This window comes from Acanthopagrus latus, chromosome 6 (assembly GCF_904848185.1).
Source record: "Acanthopagrus latus isolate v.2019 chromosome 6, fAcaLat1.1, whole genome shotgun sequence".
In the NCBI taxonomy this organism is placed as follows: Eukaryota; Metazoa; Chordata; class Actinopteri; order Spariformes; family Sparidae; genus Acanthopagrus; species Acanthopagrus latus.
Window position 1 is genome coordinate 28,890,447 of NC_051044.1, and position 21,090 is coordinate 28,911,536.

A 21,090-nucleotide genomic window follows, 5' to 3' on the forward strand; every position below is an offset into this window, starting at 1 on the left:
TAACTAACACTATAATCAATCTAAAATCTATAAAATGTCTCAGTTGTGGCAAAGTCATCAACTGCAATACATCACATGGTGGCCTGCACAGAGAATGAACAATATGGACATGTGTGCTTTAACTGTGATCCACATGTTGTATTTCAGCTGATGTCAGGTTGCATGCAATAATTATCTTTTTAACCTCTTTACTTGCATTACATTGTACTGAGAAGTACAATTCCCCTTCTGTTATACAACACTGTTTCACATTGTAAGAAATGATTGCAGGATAAAATACACAAGAGATTCAATTTATTTAACTTTCAAATAAATGTAATTTGCGTTACAGCTTCTATACCGTATTAGGAGCTGCATGTTTGACCTACATACGTGCATTGCAATAGTGTTGTCTGCCACTAGATGGCACTTCAGCCCAATGACCCACATACAAATCCAAACAACCAGTTAGAAACATTTAGCTGAATAAGTTCAACTACAGACAACTGTAAGAAAAGAAACTTTATTCTCAAAATGAAATCATGTGATAGAAAGAAACAATATTCATGTTACAGAAACACAAACATACTCAACACCATTAGCAAAAACAAAAGAGGGCAACATGTGTCTTTCTAGGAAAGGTAAAATGTGTAGGTGTCTTCATTGTCCTAGTTGGACACACTCTGCAGCAAGGTTATGTTGTCTCCCTTCAACATGATCCTCCCTGGGAGACACAGAGAAAGAAAGAGGAAGAAACCCAAGTGGAGGTGGATCAGAATAGCAGGATGATAGATGGAAAGAGATACAACGTGTCAGTTCACTTTTGGACAAAGGACAGAGAACCCCGCATGTTGGGTACAGAGAACACATGTAGGATCAGTAACATGTTTGGTTTCCCTCCATTAGCCCATCCCCTCACAGCTCAAGTGTGTCGTGTCTGCTTTGAAAATGATTTGTGCAGCATCATCGGTCAGTAAATGTCTGTGTGAAAAAGTGTGCTGATATCCATATGTACAAATCACTGCCAAGCAAAGCTAAACAGAGATAAGGCTCCAACAAACAAGTGTTCTAATGCAACACGCTCTTACCCAGCGGCTTTCTGTTCTTGGTCTTCATGTGGACCTCCTCAGCATCATCTAGTACCAGGTTCATGTACTCATCAAAACCCTAAGACAGAGAGGAAACAACTATATGTGGGCAAGTTTCATTTATAGAACTGTATCACACAACCATACACACACACAGGCTGCTCGATTTTTTTTTTTAAGTCAAGTAATAAACTTTCTGTCAACACAGGTCTTTCAACAAACAATATAACATATATGGGCTGGACTGGCAACTTGAAGGATATGGTTATACACCATATAATAGTGCTTTCAATCTTCCTTTACAATCCCATTCGAGTATCATTCCTTGTTATTTTAAATGCGTGATTATTAATTGTTAATCTTTGGGCACTAACCTAGTCTCCTGCAGTTGAATATGCTCACTTGGAACAGAGGTAGCAGGGATAGAAAGGTCTGCTATCTTTGTCGAGGTTTGGGACCACTATGAGAGTAAAAATCAACGTGACGAGGTGGTGTACTTTGGTTGTAATGTATGGAGAAGTCACTTATTTTCCACCATGGAAAATTGCCTCGTATCAGCAATGAAAAGTCTGATGTCTTTCCTTATTGCCGTGGCTCTTACACTGTCGAAGTTGAGCTGTAAAGGCTGTAAAGTTGTCTGGCCTCTGTGTTTTCTTCACAGTAGAGAGCAGTGGTTGTTCTGTCCATGCATAGTGCTTGTGTTAGGTGCAGTGTACAGCACCATTTTATTAACAGGTCAAAGGTTCAACTCTGGTCATTTAGCTTTTCAGTTGGTTACCCAAAAATGCTGCCACACAAAATACTGACAAGTGGCAGGGGCATATTCTATGCTATTTTGAGTTCAACGCCAGACTCAGTCATGCTGGCAGCGGCTGTTATGTACTGATATCGAGGCAGGCTTTCACCTTGAGAACATGTCACGTTTTGATGTCCCAAGATCTCACAGCATTGTGATGTTGTCATACCCCTGGTACCTATACACTGTCCATGAAGGCTTATTCGCTGTCATCTGACCCATTTTTTGACAGGTGATTCTGCAAAGAGCAGCCGCAGACATAGGGAAGGAGAGTGATAGAGGTATGACATGCAACAAATGTCCCCAGCTAGAATTGAACCATGGATCTTGTATGTGGTGTGAGTTTTTTCCAATAGGCCAACAGGTCACCTGCAACAGAGGATGTCACCCTCAACTATGATGATCCTCACGTTGACTGTCTTGTAGTTGCAACTTCAAGGGTAAATATTTTATTTTGAGTGTATGTGTTGTACTCTGAGCGTTCTACTCTTTGTTTTGGTAGCCAGTCTGGCTGCAAGCGCACGTTGACGCATGTGAACATATGTGTGAGTCAAATCATTTTCCACACACACCCACAGGAACAATGCCGTAGACCATGCCATGTCATTCACCAGGCATTGTGTCAATTCAGTTATTTATCAACATGATGCTGCTCCCTCTTCCTGCATTGAGCTGTCGCCACTTGATGTTAATTTAGTAGGTGACATCTCATCCAGTTAAACCTCCATAGATTTGTATTGTATAAATATTTAACACATCAGGTCCATAGTTGTAAATAAGAAACTCCAGTATTTTAGAAAGTTGCTTGTAAAAAACACGGCCAGGCAAAAATCAAAAGGCTATTGCTATTTCATTGTGCCAGAGACATACTTAATCAACACTGAAGTCTGAGGCTTGCAAGACAGTGATGAGTTAAAAGCCTTTAATACCTATTGATTCATTAATAGTAGAACATGCCTCTGTTTCAGCCACTGAGGCATTCAACAGAGCGAGACTATTCTAAACTAGTACAATCTAAAAGATGAAAAGCATCAGGACATTATTTTCCACCTTCAATTTACTCAAGTACTGTACTTTAGTAGAATTTTGAGGTACTTCGCGTCAGTTTTTTTTAATTTACAGCTACCTAATACTTTCACTCTACTACATGTACTTCATAACTTTGGCTACCAGTTACTTTGCAAATCCTGATTTTGTGCTGACTGACTATTATGCATGACATCGGATAATGTTGTGGACACAGAGTGGTGACAACTAATAGAGAGGACCGCTGCAATACAGCCAAAGTACTGCATTTTTAAATGTATTTATTCTACAGGAAATTCAACTTAAAAACACAAATAATCAGAAACATGCTTAATATTGGCACTAATAATCAGCCAGACAGATAATGGGTCTACCTACCTCAATTATTACCATTTTGCTTTTATACATAATGTCTTATGGTGACCGAGTTCAATCTTATCTAATTTTTAAGTTGTAGGTACAAGCTGTGAACATTAAAGGGATATTCCGGTGTAAATTTAATCCCTTAAGAAAGGGGGGGTCATACTCAGTGTCAAGGTGTGTTAGAACATGGATTAAATTTACACCGGAATATCCCTTTAATTATGCTGCCACTGAAACCTGTTTGTCGTCTCTTCATACAGATTTCAGGTGCATCTCTTGAGGTGTTTTAGTTTATATCCTTAATTTCTTCAAAAGTTGAACATTAAATCTAAATGAGTTCAAGCACGGAGGGATTTGAACTGAACTTGCACTGAATGAGCAGATTCGAGACATCAATTTGCTTGTTGATTTGTGGATTCAGAATGGATAATATGCTGTCAAACCCCAACTATAACTGCAGTTCCTGCAAACCTCTATACTGTTTGAAAGGATATGGATTGATGAAGCACACGGCATTCCTGCTGATGAATCCAAAAATGCCAGGCTGGTGTTTCAGCATGGACAGGGAAATCAGAGCTTACAAATTTAGCTGATAACATCTGCCAACTGATTCATTGGTCAGGTATTACAATAATATTCATCATTGATCTCCATTTACATTTCTGGAGTCTGAAAACTTGTAGAGCATAAAATAGTGATTTAATCAGAGTGCAGTAAATGACTAAAAAGTCAGGACTCAATTCAAACCCTAAGAAATTTCCTTGTGTTTCAGCACCTCAATGAGTAGAAATAAAATAAATGACCCGCTTTTGTAGGTTCAACCAGTATTGTCACATTTAACAGCTTTACTGTGGAAATCTACTCCAGACCATTCAGTCTACCTACTGCACTTATTCAATGATAGCCATGTGGTGTTAATTTGTTAAATATAAATCAGATGTAATCACATTAATACAATTTCTACTCATTTCCTATTACAGTTCAACAAAACCAAGCAAAAAAAACCCAAAAAACAAAAACTTACAATGATGCAGCCCTCTATCCGCATGTTCACCTGTTCATACAACCACACCTGGATCCGTGAGCGCTGGGAAAGAGAGGACATGGGATTATTCCACTTTATTCATACAGCACACAAAATAAATCAAGAAAATGTAGTGACAGATTTAAACTAATACTTACATTCTGTAGATACCTGAAAATTAGGTTCTGATACGTGGACTCAAGGAAATTTAGTGTTCAAAGGCAGGCAAACACAAACACCGATGCAAGCTAAATATCCCATGAAAAGTACCTGCACATTAACAGGTAATGAACTGATCATGTTGGCTAATGGAAATTCAGACATTTTGACACAGAAAACAAGCGTTTGTAAAATCAACGTTACGCTGAACATGTCCATGTAAAATTCTGATTACATAACACAGCCAGTCTCCAATCTCATTTTAATTTGGACACTTCTCTTATAAAACCAGCAATGTCCATGTAATGCAGTAAGTAACGCTAAAGGCGGCCATAACAAAGAATACCAGACCTGTTGTAACTTTACGCAGTTTAGCGCGTTGCACGCAGGTAACGTAGCAGCAGTTGGGTGTACCCACCGGTCACCTGAACGCCATTCATAGCGCCAGAAGTGTTTGTAAAAACATTTAAAATCAGTAGCCGACACCCTGCTTGTAATAAGTCGTCGTAACACTGCAGCTCTGTTTGAACTCGTACATGCTCGTTAGAATGAATGACTGGCTAGCTAACCAGAAAAGGTTAGCCTAGCTGCTAAATTATATAGCAAGTGATCAACCCGCGTTTATCGTTCGTTGCATTAAAAAGGATACAATGGGCTGCACCATAACCTTCTGGACCTTCTGTCCTTGTCCTCTGTACGCCATGGCTCCAACAAAATACCAGCGGTAGGTATTAGAAGAAAAATTTGCACCTTTTCAAGAGTGCACTTTAACGAAACGCTCACGTTGTGAGATTGCTTCAATGGCGGGTTTCCTTCCGCGTGCGGAACCAGTTGAGATAAAGAGGTCCGGTGATATGAAACAGCGCCGCTGCAGGTAGGAGGCCGTTACTGCATTGACCTGTTGCTCCACGGGAAAGCGCACAACAACTGTTTACCCCAGATGTAACATTGTGTATACATTTAATTTGGCAAGATGTCGTAAAAAAAAACAAAAAACAAAACACACACACAAAAACAGGCAAAACAACTGTTCTGTCCACGAGTGTGCACTGATATTAACATACCTACTACCGCCCTTTTATCTTTGCATCACAATAATGCAGAATTTGTACATCTTTTATTTTCTTCATCTTTTATATTTTATCTTTTTTGCACATTCCTGTCCTCTCTTCAATGCATGCACCTTATTCACCAGGACAAATTCAGTGTTGGTCCTTCTTGGCAATAAATCTGTTTCTGGTTCTGATTTCTGATAAGTAATCTTGGAAGTGTGGGTGCTCCAAATCCAACATCATCTACATAGCCAATATCAATTTCTGTTTGCTGCCATTAATGAGGACCTCTGACCTTGACTATCTACTCCCATATTCACATTTAAATTTAAAGGGCCACTACGTAGCGTTGGAGAAGATATTCAAACTCAACATTTCAATATTCACAACTGTAATGAGGTAATGACACAGACTCAGAATTATTTAGGCTATTTGTCCCTAGGCCAGTATTGAAACTACACAGTGCCTGTTTAATAGCAAGAAGTCATTTTAAGTTGTATGCTTTGTTTGGTGGAGGGACAGTGAGCACTGTCATAATCAGTGTAAGAATGGTACATGGTAATGGTGGTTTACTTTTTATGTAAACTTTCCAAATTCTCATTAGAATTGGTTCCAGTACACACTGGCTTTGTCAGTGTTATCCTTGGCACATCCTTACATTACATTTACATTTAGGGTATTTAGCGGATGCTTTTGTCCAAGTACATTTGTCACAAGAAAGAAACCACAACATTTCACCATCGCTAAAGTAAGAAGGAAAAAGAAAAACAATTTTCAAGCCCTCGTCTGAGCATAGTAGCAGCTATCTATCATAAGTGAATTTAAAAAAAGTTAACTGTTTATTTAAATTAAGGCACCCATCATTATTACATTCATGACATATATTGTATGTGCTGAGTTTATTATCCCCCATTAAATTGCCTGAGTTTATTGTTTTGGCTATGGCCAGATCAACCCACCAGGTGGCTCCATGGGGGGAAAAAAGGTCTCCCTCTCACCCACTGATGCCTCCACCACTGAACAGCAATGTTCACTACCTACAACCGTTTCTGGGCTGAGAGTTCTTTTAAAGTTTTGGGGTAATCTGCATCTGGACATAAAATGGAATAAGTCAGACATTTACCCACTGGGCTCTCAGGCATGCCCCGTCCATTGATCTGTGTGTATGGACAACACTGGTTTCTCTAATCCAATGCAGCACATTTAAACCTGAACCTATTTGGTTTTGTTTTGTTCATGTCGCTGAATGGAAGCAGCCAAGATTGAAAGTCTAACGAAAACATCTGAAACTAGAAAAGCTGATGACACTCACTGGTGTTCAGCTGTCCGTATACTTAACAAACAGGGACTGTAAATAAGCAGAAACATATTTCGAAGACTCCCATCAGGATACCAATGATATGTAACAATTGTTCCGACTGGATATCCCACACGAGTTTGAACAAATTAGGGCTTGTATATATCAAATGATTCCATCCAAGCTACATATTTATATTGCTCTCAAGTGATAACATAGTTAAACAAACAACACTTACACCTTACACTCAGTGATGTGATATATATGGAACCTATACCTCCACATGTAAACTGGCTGTAATAAAAAGTATGAATATGGATGAATAAATGGGGATGAAATAATGAGAAAAGGACTGAAATGGAGACAAAAAGAAAAAAAACAACTGAAGCAGGAAGACACTAAGCAGTGTGTATTCTCCTGAGAAGTCAGAGGGAGAATTTAGAACCATCAACAAATTAAACTGTCGCCTCCAAACAAAATCAATTCCATCTTAGTTCTTGTTGATTGCACCACTGATAAATGCAATAAAAGGAACACAAATGGTGCTATTTCATTATAAAATGTTCAAATCAAATTTAAAAAAAGGTCAAAACTACCATATTCAGAATGATGCATTTCAGCTCCAGCTGAGTATGCTTTGTATTGCAATCATTTAGGATTTATTTTGTGGAGCTCCAGTAAATACTGTATTTTGGATATGTAAATATAACTTTCAGTCTTAAGTTTGCAGGTGGGAATACAAATGAAGGATTTTTAAAATGTCACTGTTTGCGGTGGTGTAATACAGGTCCACAATAGCTCCCAGACACTCACCTCTAGAGGGTGCTGTGTCACGTCAAACCTTACAGCAGTCACCGAGCCAGAGTTTTATCAGAACCTCAACTGTTTGGCAAAGTGAACTGCAGTTTCTGTGGACCAAAATAATGGAAATCAGTGTTCACTCCCGATCCCACAGTTGTCTCTCACACAAATAAGACACACCGCTTCTACAAAAATAATCGCTCCCTTAATCTCAAAAAAAAAAAAAAAAAAAAAGCAGTCAAAACACACCTCCTGCTTTTAGGCCAAGAAGAAAGTCTGATGCCATCAAGGCAGCTTGCATCTAACCATAATTGGCCAAGTCATTCCCTCTGATATTTATAGATGGTATTATATAAAGCTGGATTGGCCAATTCTCTGTTGTGCACAATATACCTGTAACATGATGAGTTGAGTCGGGGGAGGCCAGCCTTGAGTGTGCAGTTAACAATAGTATTAATAACATACAACACAGGCTTGGCCCCCCTGCTCAGGAGAGAAAGTGTGACGGAAATTAGCAGCCGAGGACAGACAGGAGTCCGCAAGTGGGGGGAGAGAAAAGACGCAAGGAGCCTCAGTGGCGCAGGCTGAGGTGTCACCTTTCAGGGCAGGGACCCCTCAGCTGCATCTTAAAAGGCAGGGCTGCTGCGGCTTGTGGTGGCGTGCGTCCCTCATCGGGCATCGCTGTCAAGTGCCACATGCTTGTCTTTGTGCTATGAGAGCAGGAATGGGCTGCTGACTCTCAATGCCACACGCCTGCTCACATTCTCAAGGAAGACTGAGAGAAGGGAGACGCTGCACCCCAGCTGGCCTCCATGGAGGCCCTGGAGTGAAAATAACAATGAGGAGGCTAGTGTTAACATGCACACACTGCTGCCACGGCCTTACTCACAGTCAAGGTCACATAGGCATCTTCTGATTTCTGTCAGGGCAGGGAAGTGTGTTCGTAATGATAAAATCGAGTCGGATAAAATAGAAATATTTCCTAACTTATATCATATAAGTTTAAATTCACGTTTTTTCTTCTAATGCATGATACTTTAAGCCACTACTGAACAGCACAGTCAACATGGTGAGACACTACTGGAATATTCTATAAATAGGAAAGTTACACACATACACACCCAAACAGGATACTGCCACTACGAGCAGTGTGTTTTCTATCTCTTCTCATTTCCACGCCTGTCCTTCCTACCTTCTCTTTCCTCGTCTGACCCGGCCAAAGGAATTGCCCTGGTTAGATCAACCTCCTCTCCGCATCACTTCCTGTTCCTGTTGGTGGTGATTGTTCTGAAGGGGAAGGGAAGGCAGACGGGATGGGGAAAGGGGAGGAGGGGCTGCTGGTAGTGGTTCTTTTGTTTCACTGACAGCCTCACCTGCCTAACCCCCACCTGACAGGCTTGACCCCCGCAGGCCTGGTAGAGCCAGCCAGACAACCCGCTGGCTGCCTGTTTCCTGCCTCGCTGACTGACAGGATATTCATAGCGTGCATGGAACACAGGTCGAGTTCGACTGCAAGTCTGAGCACATATGGGCCTATTTAAAAAAGATTGTCTGTTATGGTTTAATTACACATTTATCATGTTACTTTTTATGAGATGCAAGAATACAAGTCACTGGGGAAATGGCACGCTTGAATATATATGTATGTGTGTGTGAGTGTGTATATAAATATATGAGCAATGTTGTTACTTCGTCATGTCTAACTGTCACACTGTGTTTTCTGGGTTCTGTGGGTCACTGTTACCCACACATTCAGAGCACAAACTGAAAAGTCAGGTAACGTTTTTGCTCAGTTAGCTTTTTATTTTCTCACATTTAACTGATGATGTCGTGACTCACCAGCTTGCATCGGCGGCCAGCACTCAGCTCAACTCCGGCCATGTCCATTTGACACACCTGCAGCTAAAGATACACGCTCAGCAAACAAAATAAGTGCTTGAACCCAGATAATGTGATCACTTGCTGCTGTACCTCCGAGCACAAACCCGCTAATTGTGCATTTCCATTTAATAAATGAATTGATTTCCATAGTTCACAGTTTTTTAATGCTGGCATGGTCAGACTGTATTTGTTCTGGTACAGTACGACCAGCAGCTGAGTAGCTAACGTTAGAAAAGCTAGGCTGGATGTTGCTGTACAACAACATCATCAGGTCAGTTTGTTCACTTTATGCCTCTGGTATGTTTGTTTTTTCACTTTATTTAGCATTTTTTTTTAAGTATTTGTTGGCCTTCTATGGCCAGTAGATCAGATGAAGATTTGATAGGAAACAAGATGAGAGAGAGGGGGAGTGACATGCAGCAAAGGGACCCAGGCCTGGAGTCGAACCTGGGTCCACTGCAGCGAGTACAAAGCCTCTGTACATGGGATGCCCGCTCCACCCACAGAGCTAAACAGCACCCATTTAGCAAATTTTAAATGTAACTGAATACAAGAAGACAGCTGCATCCTTTATTACTTGCTTGCTTGGTTGATTCACTGAATTTCAGGCACTTCTTCCATCATTGGTGACATCAATAGAGTCGCGTGACGATAATTTATTTATGCGTTATAACAAGTTGCAATGTGTGAATGCTGGGGATTCATGGACGTTTTCACTGCAGTGTGAGCATTTTTGACAATGCAATGTAGCTCATCAGTTTCACAGGCAGAACTGACTCACATTGGAAACAGCATCTACACTAATTCCTGCTTTAAATGTGGAGTAAGGGTTTTCTGGAGAAAGATTTTGAATTCATTAGTTTAGATACTAAAACTATTTAGTTCGGCTTCGAAAAACATCATGATTTGGGTTAAAGTAACTAACTCCAACTATGTCATGGACCTGACATGACTTCACTACATTAGTTGCCTATATGATGAGGTCAGGTTGGTCGTAGCAAGTAAAATAAGTTGTCTGATATTAAAGGTGCAGTATGTAGTTTTGAGGAAGAAATTTCAATCAGAAGCAAAAGATCTTTGTTGAAAGATTTTTTTTTTGTGGCTAAACAAACTAAATAAACTGATTAAACAAACTGACTTTAAAGGACAACACACTTTCACTCAGTTTTACTTTGGCGGACTCTGCCACCTTTCTAGCTTCAAACAGAAAACAGTTTGACTTTCTTCACCAAAACAACATAGTGCCCCTTTAACATCTCCAGTGTTATTCACATTAGATTAGAATGTTGAGGAAAAAAACTGTGCTGGGTTACAATTGCTGAATGCCCTTTTAAATCATGCAATTACGTACATCAGATGTGTAATTTTGGGTTATTCAAGTCAGTACCTGCCAGTAATGACGCAAAATGATCAGGATTCGTGAAGGGCAATGCACTTTGTTAGTGTCAGGCGTGTCAAATGTTGCACACATCTTATTTTATTTTTTTTTATCCAGCAGCCCAAAAATGTAATGATATACATCAACTCGTCAGGATACGTCACCGACCTTCTGGTCTCGAAGCACATCAGCGCCTCAAAACAAAAGATAGTTTTACTACATCAGCTGAGACCCAGCGACCAACACTCCCTGAAGCTGCTTAACTTCTTCTGCCTGTACAGCATGTTTGCTGTGTGCTACAGGTGTCAAATGATACAACACCACCCTACAGAGTAAACTATTGAGTTTATATCACAAAGGGGAAGAGTAAATGAGGGAACAAGGATACAGCCCTGTTCCAGGTCAGGTCACCTAATGTTGAAGTGTGTACATGTGCAGGTTTTGTTCGCAGTCTCACTAAAGATATTGAATATTGCCATAAAATATCTAAAGGAAACAGAAAAAGCAGTAGAATTGCATACACTCATACACATTACATATTCATTTCACTTGCCACACACACACATGTTGATCTGAATAACCTGTTCAATCAAGTTTGAGTGACAGCAAGTTGTTTTGTTGGTATTTTGAAGGCAGGTTGTTTCAACCTGTGTGTGAACCGTCTACCAACTCTTGCACCTATTCATGCCCCGTGTGACACACAGGTCAGTATTTGCGGCGCCGTTCCCTCCAGTCGATGGTATCACTCGGGGAGGTGATAGCAGTCAGGACTTTACGAAACACGCATGATTACTGACACGTTTATCCCTTCATTCAAAGTAGACAATCACGAGCTAAAAGCATACTTAAAGCAGACAATCACCTCGCCTCAGTACAGGGTGGAGTGACGCGTTGTTGCTCTACCCTGTGATGTAGGAAGCAAAGCAATTATAAAAACATGTGTAATCATGTTAATATTTTATGTGCCTGAACTTTACCAAATATGGCCTTTACTAATGTGAGTCATGATATAATTATCTCTCAGTGTTCCACTTCAACTAACTGCCTTTTTTCAGTTGATGGATCTGTTAAAACCAGGTTATGGTTTGTGGCATCTCACCTCACAGCATACACCCATATTTGCTTGTACTGTATTTACTCTGTTTACCCTCAAGACACTTTCCTTAAACAAATTTTAACCATGAAATCACAATTTTGTGGATATGCATGTTAGAATTGTTTTTGTTTGTGAAAATTCTATGATTGATATGGTTTATCAGACCTTTCTGAATAGAAAAAAAAGCTAAGCTTAGCTAAGCTTAGTCTAATAAATACATACATTAAATGCCACAGTCATATAAAAACAAGAAATATAGCTGTCATGAATGTACCTCAGTCTAGCGTATGTGCTTTGTGCTAACAGGGTTAACGTGACTCAGGGTCTTTGTGCTTTGTGCTAATGTTTTTCTAATTGCTAACCATAAACATCTACCTCCTGTCTCACTAACATGTAAGAAAAATCCAACAATATCATGATGAACTTAACAAACATGACTATTGTTAGTACTCACCGCTGTCAAGCTAGTATATTAGTATTGGAAATGTTGGGCTTTCTCTGCCATTCTTGTGCTACTAGCATACTGATTACCTGGGAAGACTCTGATCATGTGTGATGGGTGCAAAGTGCAGAGTGTGTACAGGCAGGCAGGTAAGTGGTTAGAAAGACAGGAGAGCCTGTTCAATCTTTTCACACATGCATGATCGGATGATCGGATGGGCTCATTAGATGCCTGCAACAGCCACCGTTGCAAGGATTTTTTCTCATATTTGTCAGCACATTTGACTGCTTTTGGGATTTTATGGAGATTTTCTACAAATATAACAAAAGTGCCTTTAGAATAACTTACCAATCCCAGCAAAGCTCTCATTTCCTAAATATAAGGTGGCTGTACTTGTCATGAACAAAAGTGAATGGCGAGGTGAGGTCCTTTGTGGTTTAGGGTGGAGAAAAGCTCAATAGCGGGTGAGAATGTAACACAGTTCTTTATGTAAATTGAATAAATGTAACATCCTACCCATTCAAATTCATTTAACACCATATCTATAGTAGTGCACTGCAATGATCAGTGTTATTTTGGAAATGCAAATGCTTCTGCCTTAAGGGGGAATCCATACCAATTTACAGGTACACCCCATGTATCGAGTGAATGGGCTATGACACCAGTTTGCTTTGAGTGGTGAATGTGTGTGTGCTTAGTTTCAATGTGTCTGTACATGTTTGGCTCTCTAACCTTTGTTGCTTGAATTGGTAATGCCAGAATATGTGACAGTCAATAAATGACATCTAGCAGGGGATTACCAGATTGGTCACGTAAGCAATGCCAGGCCTCAGCACAGCGGAGAGAAGGGGGGAAAAAAAAAACTGTTTCCAACTTGTTCACACTTTCTCTACTAAACAATTCATTCAATAGCTACTGCCTCGGACCTGTTCACGTGGTTCTTATCTTGTTTTAACAGCACCGTTGAGATGCACAATACATTTATTTTCCCTCCAATTAACACGATGAATAATACGCAGGTCCGATAAGGGCTTTTTGTTTCAAACAGTGTTTGTGAAACCAAGGAAATGTGGAGGCATTTTTCATTGTGAGGTGGTTTGGCTGTAACACTGGGGATCTGATGAACACACTGGCCAAGACTGCTCCAGAAGTGGCAGGGGTCACTGAGCAGGGGCACTGAGAGGGGAGGGGGGGGGGGCAATATCTCTACCATCTCCCTGCTCTCAGATATTAATCAAATGCTAATCCAAACATTATTTGAACACTTCCTTGAGTGTTTACACGTTGTTCAGTATATGAAAGTAAGATCCTTACAGCAGCCCTTTGCTCATTTAACAAACTTTGTAGCGTCATACATTATGAGACAACAGATGGCAATTTTGATAATTAATTAAAGTCCATTATTAGCTACTTATTGTGTGTAGAAACAATGGCTGAAATGTCTCTGCCTTATCGACCAATTCTACCATTTACCTCCAATCTCTGGATTTTTATTTATTTATTTGGTTCGGCCATGTACATTCACTGTTGTGGATGCAGACTTCAAGATGCAGCACGTAGCGGTTTTCTGCAATAACGCTCTCAAAAAGGCATTTTTGGGACACTGACGGAATCAGGAATAGGAACAACTACAAACCCGTATATGTTTCCCTTTTCTTGGGGTGGTGGAGACTAAAGCAGAGCTAATATTTGATTTACACCCACTAGGAGGACACGAACATGTCACCACATGAATGCGATTTCCAGTATAGTGACTATGACAGAGGGAGAAAAAAAGAATACAGCTTTGAGTAAAAATATCAAACAGCAAGAGGCTTCTTACCTATGATCATTTATTTGAGTTTTTTTAAATGTTATACCATTGTAAACTAGAACAGCAGTCAGTAAACCTGACAATCCCCTTTAATTCAGTCAAGCCTAATCTAATATCAAACCCAGTAGCCATATAGCACTCTGAATTTCAAACCACTTGCAACTGCTTACTCATAATTAAAGGTCACCAGAGCTGCAAGAGCTACACAAAGACAACACAACAACGTAGATGGAATCCTAATCTACATTGTGTTGTGGAAAGAAAATAGAATATTAGGATTTGCACCAAATTGTACTCACTCATAGACACCTGCCACCTAAATACGCCTGATTTTTTTCAAAAAAAATCCTGAGAGAGAAAGAGGAGAAACAAAGGGACAGTGTCAGCTCAGTGCAATTGCGCACATCGCCTTTTCAACAAGAACCTTTTTTTCCTACCGCATTATTCTGCTCTCTTCAAGTACAGCGTTGGATCATGAGACAGCAGCCTCATCATCTGTTAGATGGAAAATCCACCCAAACACAGAATTCTTAGGAAAGATATCAGTTGGAGATTTAATATTATGGAAATAGTGGTTCTGGTTGTGAACATGTCACCATGTCATAGTCAAATCACCATCGTGGCTGGAAACACGCTGCCAGATGTTATCATTCACTGCGACCGATCCCCTTTAAGATGTGGCCACCACAGCAGCATGTCACTGTGTAGCTACAGGATGGACTGGTTCAAATTCAGACATTTTGTTCAGCTCTATAATTTGCACTCTCGTTTATGTTATTTTACTTATTTAATTCCACCCTTTTCCATCAATCTGTGTTTACATTTCAGTGTTTATGCTGCCACACCTGAATTTCCAATAAAAGCTAATATTAACCTCAGGTCTGTTTAATTGAAGGTGTTTAGTCGCTGCAGTGCTCCATGCTCACAATTTTGCATTCATGGTGTCAGCAGTGAGGAGATGAAAATGTGCCGGTACCTTTACAGCTGAATTATGTAGTTTATGGAACAGTGTGTTTTAGTTTTAATTCTGTTGTGTAGCTCTTCTGATGAGTCATTATTTGTTGTAATTTCTTCCACATATTTTAATCACGCACCCTCGTTGAGTCATCTAACCATATACTCGCTTCACCTCAACCTGTATCAATGTTGTATTATTTTCCAGCCTACCACTGGCCTTTTATCCTCCCAACCCTGCTTTTGAGTTCTAACCCCTACATCAGAACCCTTCCTGTTCCTGCTATATAAGCACACTGCCATGATGTGTGAGGCTGCACTATCTGCCAGATGTTTATGGTTCTGGCCCGTGGAGGTGTTAATGTCAGAAATGTACTGATATACTGTGTCCACCAGCTGCATCAAATTGCTGGTAAATGTCTGGTCTCTCTGTGCCAGCGTCAAGCAGCTGCTGCAGAGTAGAACCGTGGGGATAAAGTTATGTTACAGAGATTATTCATTATTCTGGGTGTATGAATGATGACACATTTTAAGTGACTGTTAGTCAGCAATGCAGCAGCAGGTTGGTATTCATGTAAGGTGGAGACAAAATCCACTTGCGACAGCATTCACAGGTTGAAGCAGCCAATCTGCTGAATATATAGAGCTTAGGTTTTAGTCATGGTCAGATTCACTCAGACAAGAATGGTGTGTTTTTGTCCTTTCATGTATTCAGTATAGTGCACTCTCAAAGAGAAGCTGAAAGGTCAGCTTCTTTTAAGTTCTTCTGTTCAAAATGTGTTAAAGACTGCATTCACTGAAAAAAAAAAAAAAAATCAAATCGTCAGAAACCAAATAGTCAGATATACTGCAACTTGTCTCGTCTTACTGGAGATTTATTCAGATTTTTTTTCTGAAGAAAACACAGAATAACAGATCTGATAAATGGTTGACCTATAATATACAGTATGTATACATGTAAATATATGTATAATTTACTGTTAATTGTTCACTTTTATATATGATATTTATTAATGGATATGACTTTGGGGTACTTCATTGTATATGAGGTACAAAGGAAATACTTACTGGGTCCCTGTAAGTACAAGTGAAGATATATCATATCATCACCCAGTACATATTGAATCATTACAAAGTAAACAGGGTGCCAGCAGACCTAGCCTCAGGTCCTTTGACAGCAGCCGTGTCATAAAAAGGTGCCACATGTGGCTATAAAATGCTCTTTAACTATACTGTAATTGTGTTGGTATGGCTGTGAACAATGTTAGAACCCATTATTCATTCAACATCACCAACAAAACTATTTGGTACCTTGTATTTGTACTTTTGAAGGAACACCTTTCTTTCAAGACTAACCCTTGTGTCAATGATAACAATACTCCACATTCAACTGATTCACATTTATACTATCAATACTTCAACCTCATTGTTCCATACATGTTACCAAATGTTAATACTACTACTGTGCCCTCCAATTATCAAACAGAAAAAAATAAACAAAGATGTGACTCCCCACCACCACTTATTCCCTGACCTTTTGTTCTCTACCCTTGTACTGACATGAAGCTCTATGTACCCAATAACTATTTTATTCATGTCCTGTAGACACAAAATAATTACACAGTGATTGGTAGTCTATAATCTAAAACATCACCGAACTATGTATTATAGTACAGCGTGTATAATTAACCTCCAAGCCCGTATAATTCAGTTTCAACAAATGTGTTTAATGATTAAATACCAAACAAGCAAAAGTCCTATATAAAAAGCTTCATGTGACAGAAAAAAAAGACAAAACCGTTCGAATAGCAGGAAAGATTCCCACATTTAATTACCGCTGCTGACACATTCAAAAACACGGTGCGAAGCATTAGAGCAATCAGGAGCCATGTTAAGTGCTGCCATGTCTACAGTTAATCTTCATTCCACTGTTACAGCTTTAGTCATACCGTCCGTCAACATCCAGTCATGGCAAGGAGCCAGCATCTTTTAGTCACTCGACCAGGTGAAGCGCTCACATACCCACTGTGACTGTGAGGGGTGCTGGTTGGTTTGCTGACAGTAAAGAAGTTCAATGTGGCAGATAATTATCAGTGCTCTGAGCAATTCTGCCCGACTTGTTAGCACACAACGGTGGCTACAGAAGTTGCCATACTCGCAGGAACAATCTGTCTTCTCTGCTGCTGCCTGTCAACCTCACATGTCTCACTCTGTTTGGACAAATTGCGACAGCTGTGTGCTTCCACACACAATGGCCGTATTAAGAGCAATACCTCTTAACAGTTGGGAAGGGTCTGTTCACTCAGCCCAAACAACGGGAGAAGTAGCCCAGCGTGTAGCTCACACACATTCACTTAGTGCTGCTGCGGGTGGTTCTTCAGACAAATTGAGTTAATCACTGTGTTCTGAAAGCATTCCACTATAACTTAACTCTTAAAGGTGTTGGTGATTGCATTCTTCCACTATATGTGCGCCCCCTTCCATTGCATTCACGGTACAACACTGCTGTTTCTCGAATCATCTGCCCCTTCAAGTGGCTGCCAGTTGGTGCACTAGCTTACATTGGTAATGCCAGCTAGCAAACTTCAATGATGCTAGAGATGGCTCACATTTTTCGTTTAATTCATGAAATACACAACACATGCAGCACTGCAGAACACCTCAGCATGCTAGCTAACTTTAACATCATACATCCTAGCTAGGTAACATTCTTGCTTTTTCATTTTTTTTTTATCGTTCTCACATTTTTCCCAACAAGCTGGCAGCTACCAAGACCGTTAATGACTGATGAAATGCAGATACCATATAAGACCAACAGGGTTATACTACTGGCTCACAAACCTTGGTAGAAACTGGAACCAGTCATCAGAATTCTTACACAGACATATACAAGACATCATTTTGGACCCAACAAACACTGTGAAAGGATTAATTTACATGGTTAAACTGTTTTTAAGGTTAAGATATGACTTTATTCTGCATCTCATACAAGCTCCGTAGATGTATTATTCTTATAAAATGATTTGTCTTCGTAAAAATGTTAACAATATGACATTTAACAAGACTAAGATTCTCCAGCCATGCTAGTCAGCTACTGCTAGTGTGGTATGTGCTATGAGCTAAATGCTAACACCAGCAAGCAAACATGTGCACAATGACAATGCTATGACAATGTTCTAAAACATGCTGATGTTCAGTTCACCAGGCTTAGCAGCCTAAGAGTAAAAACAGCTGGACACCAAACTGGGACTGAACACAGCCTCCACGAGGAGCTTAGTCAGGCAACAGGTGCTACAGTACAGAGGTGATTTACAGCAGTTCTGATCAGGACTGCGACTCCAGGGATGAGAAGACACAGCAGGCCAGGACAGGGGAGGCAAACAACCTGCAAAAGAAAGAGAGAGAGGCAAACATCAGCAGCGGGTGAAAACAGCTTGTAGAGCTGGAGCATTTTATGAACTGAGGATTTATTTCGGCCAAACAGAGATGATTGTGGAAAGACAAACCAACCAACTTAAGTGAGTTGTATTTCATATATGTCGAGTTTGAATGCTGAGGCAACTAAGCTCGCGTGAGTTAGGTTAAAAGAAAGAAACTTCCATTCAGACAGTGTACGGTTTTCTGTTTGGTATGGAAAAGAGATGTAGAGTTTTCCCTTTCTCGACATTTTGAGTTTATTTTGTTCATTTATTACACTAAAAGCCAAGAGAGATAATGAAATAAAGAGCACCCTGCGCTTATTTCTCCCAGCTGAAACAAAGGCAATGTTATTGAACTATCGCTGCCTGCAGTGCAAAATGATATTTTGAGGCAGGGCAGGAGCTAGCTAGCATGCTAACTTCAGCAGGCATCTCTTGCTCCCTACCCATACTAGAGAGATATTTAGAATCTGGTTTAGGTGGTTTATTTTATCTTTACAGTATATCTTAACTTCAACAACCTTTTGTATTGCTTTTGCATATTTTGTGAATACTTAGAGGGAACACATTTACTTTTGAAAAGAACCATATACAAAGTAGCTGGAAGATTAACAGGAGATACAGTACATACAGCAACAGCTTTGTCGTAGTCGGTGCCGGAGGCCTCTGGTGTATTACCCTGCCTCCCCTCAGTCCCATGATTCATGATCCGCGTTCGTCTTGTCTCCGCCAGATATCTGTGTCATTAGGTGATAGCTTGTCCATAGTTTCTGGACACGGGCCGGCTGTGACAATGTCAACAAAAGGCTGTTCCTGCACACTGTAATTCACTGTGGACAATGCCTGTTGTGCTCACAGCCGCTTGACTCAGAGGACGACGAAACGCGAGGGCCATGTTTCATATTACCAGAATCAAGAACTGCATGCGGATAAAACCCATCTCCCCCTCTGTGATGCCTGCAAGGGCTTTATTTCATCTGAGAGAACTATTTTATCTCGCTTCCTGTTTTTATCTCCTCGTGAAACCGACACCTGCTCACACACACACACACACACACACAGACGCACACACACATTGGCAGCAGATCCCAATGAAGTGCCTAAATATGGTGAACAAAAGGTCTGCAGGGGAGTGAAAGGAGAAGCGGAACAAAAAACAAATAAGTAATGAAATTATAACAATACAGAGAGAGGGGGGAGATAGAGAGACAGAGAAAGAGAGAGAGAGAGTAGGGTTGCCACAATGGCGAGGAACAATCGCGCCGCGTCAATGGAAAAAGAGAGGTGGGGGGGAGAGGGCTATCTGGACAATAGAGCCGGTGACAGGAGCACAATGGCTGCAGTGTTTTCAATTAGACATTATCTCATAGACAGAGTGGCAGGTCTCATTGTGCGAGGGGGCTATTTCAGGGCTGCCTTTGTGTGGGGCAGTGCCGTACTCCCCCACCCCTCCTCGACCCTCAACTCCCTGAATCCACCCCCCTTCGCCACCCTCGCCCCCGCAGAGGCCCTGTTATCTTGTGTGCGCCTGTGTGTACTTGTGCATGTTATGTGTGAGTCCGTGGACAGAGAGCGGGCCTTTTATGTGCCTTGTTATTTGCTTTCCATCAGCAGAGGGCAAAGTGTAGCCGGGCCAGAGCTGCAAGCAAGATGGAGGGAGAGGGGAATAAACGGGAGGCCGAAGGTGGTCGGTGTAGGTCGGCAGGAGCGTCTGACCCCGTCCAGCTGACCTGTGGTGCTCGGGATCACACTCGCAGTTCGCAGACACTGACCGACACTGAGTCGGCCCTCTGGAGACTTTCCGTAGAATATTGTGAGCATCGCTATCAACTCAATCAGGTCATTGTGGTCTCCGTATCTCTATAGGGTAATATTTGCGAAAAAAGCAGCTCTCGCCTCCAGTTCGACACGTTTCCGCTGTGTTGTTTTGCTGCGTTCAGCGGATGCGGCGTCGGAAAGGAGGGTGTTGCGGTGTGCCTGCTTCTCAGAAATAATGCGAACTTCGCTTATCGGACGGGAGAATCTGTAACATTTAGGCACGCTCACAAAAACGCTTGTTTCGACAAGCTTCATTCAGCTGCCGCAGTGCGGTTTGCTATGTGTCGGTATGTGTGCATATGTGTTGTTTGTCACTTCGTCTTTTTTGCCGTGTTGGTGAAGACACCTTGTTCTAACGAAACGCTCACCGAAGCAGATCTGTGCTATCGGTGGGATAATGTGTCAGCTAAGCAGAATAATCTTTTGAGGTTTTTCCACTGTTGGTGTTTATCTCAGAGGGCTGTCAGCCTTTCAGGGGCCCCTCCCTCCCTCTGGTGTGCATGGTACACTACATATGTAGGCTGAATGTCATGGGTCACCATGTTGCAGGTGAACCAGGCTGCTATCAAACCACTCTAATAACTTGGAGGTGAAAGACTGACATCAATGCAAAATGACTAAATATGTTCACATTGGAAGTGCTCATGCAGTCATGGAGCTCCTCTGTTACATGTAAATAAAATTTCACTCAACATTCTTATAAT

The 21,090-nt window shown here is 40.9% G+C and overlaps 1 protein-coding gene across 1 annotated transcript; it reads right to left on the reverse strand.

The window, feature by feature from the left end:
* Positions 1–483: 483 nt before the first annotated feature.
* snrpe (small nuclear ribonucleoprotein polypeptide E) lies at positions 484–5,261 on the reverse strand. Its single transcript, XM_037102500.1, has 5 exons — positions 5,085–5,261; positions 4,435–4,461; positions 4,277–4,339; positions 1,068–1,146; positions 484–703 (listed from the first exon to the last, which is right to left on the reverse strand). The coding sequence occupies exons 1-5, from the start codon at positions 5,136–5,138 to the stop codon at positions 648–650; spliced, it is 279 nt and encodes a 92-aa protein (XP_036958395.1). The 5' UTR covers positions 5,139–5,261; the 3' UTR covers positions 484–647.
* Positions 5,262–21,090: the final 15,829 nt, after the last annotated feature.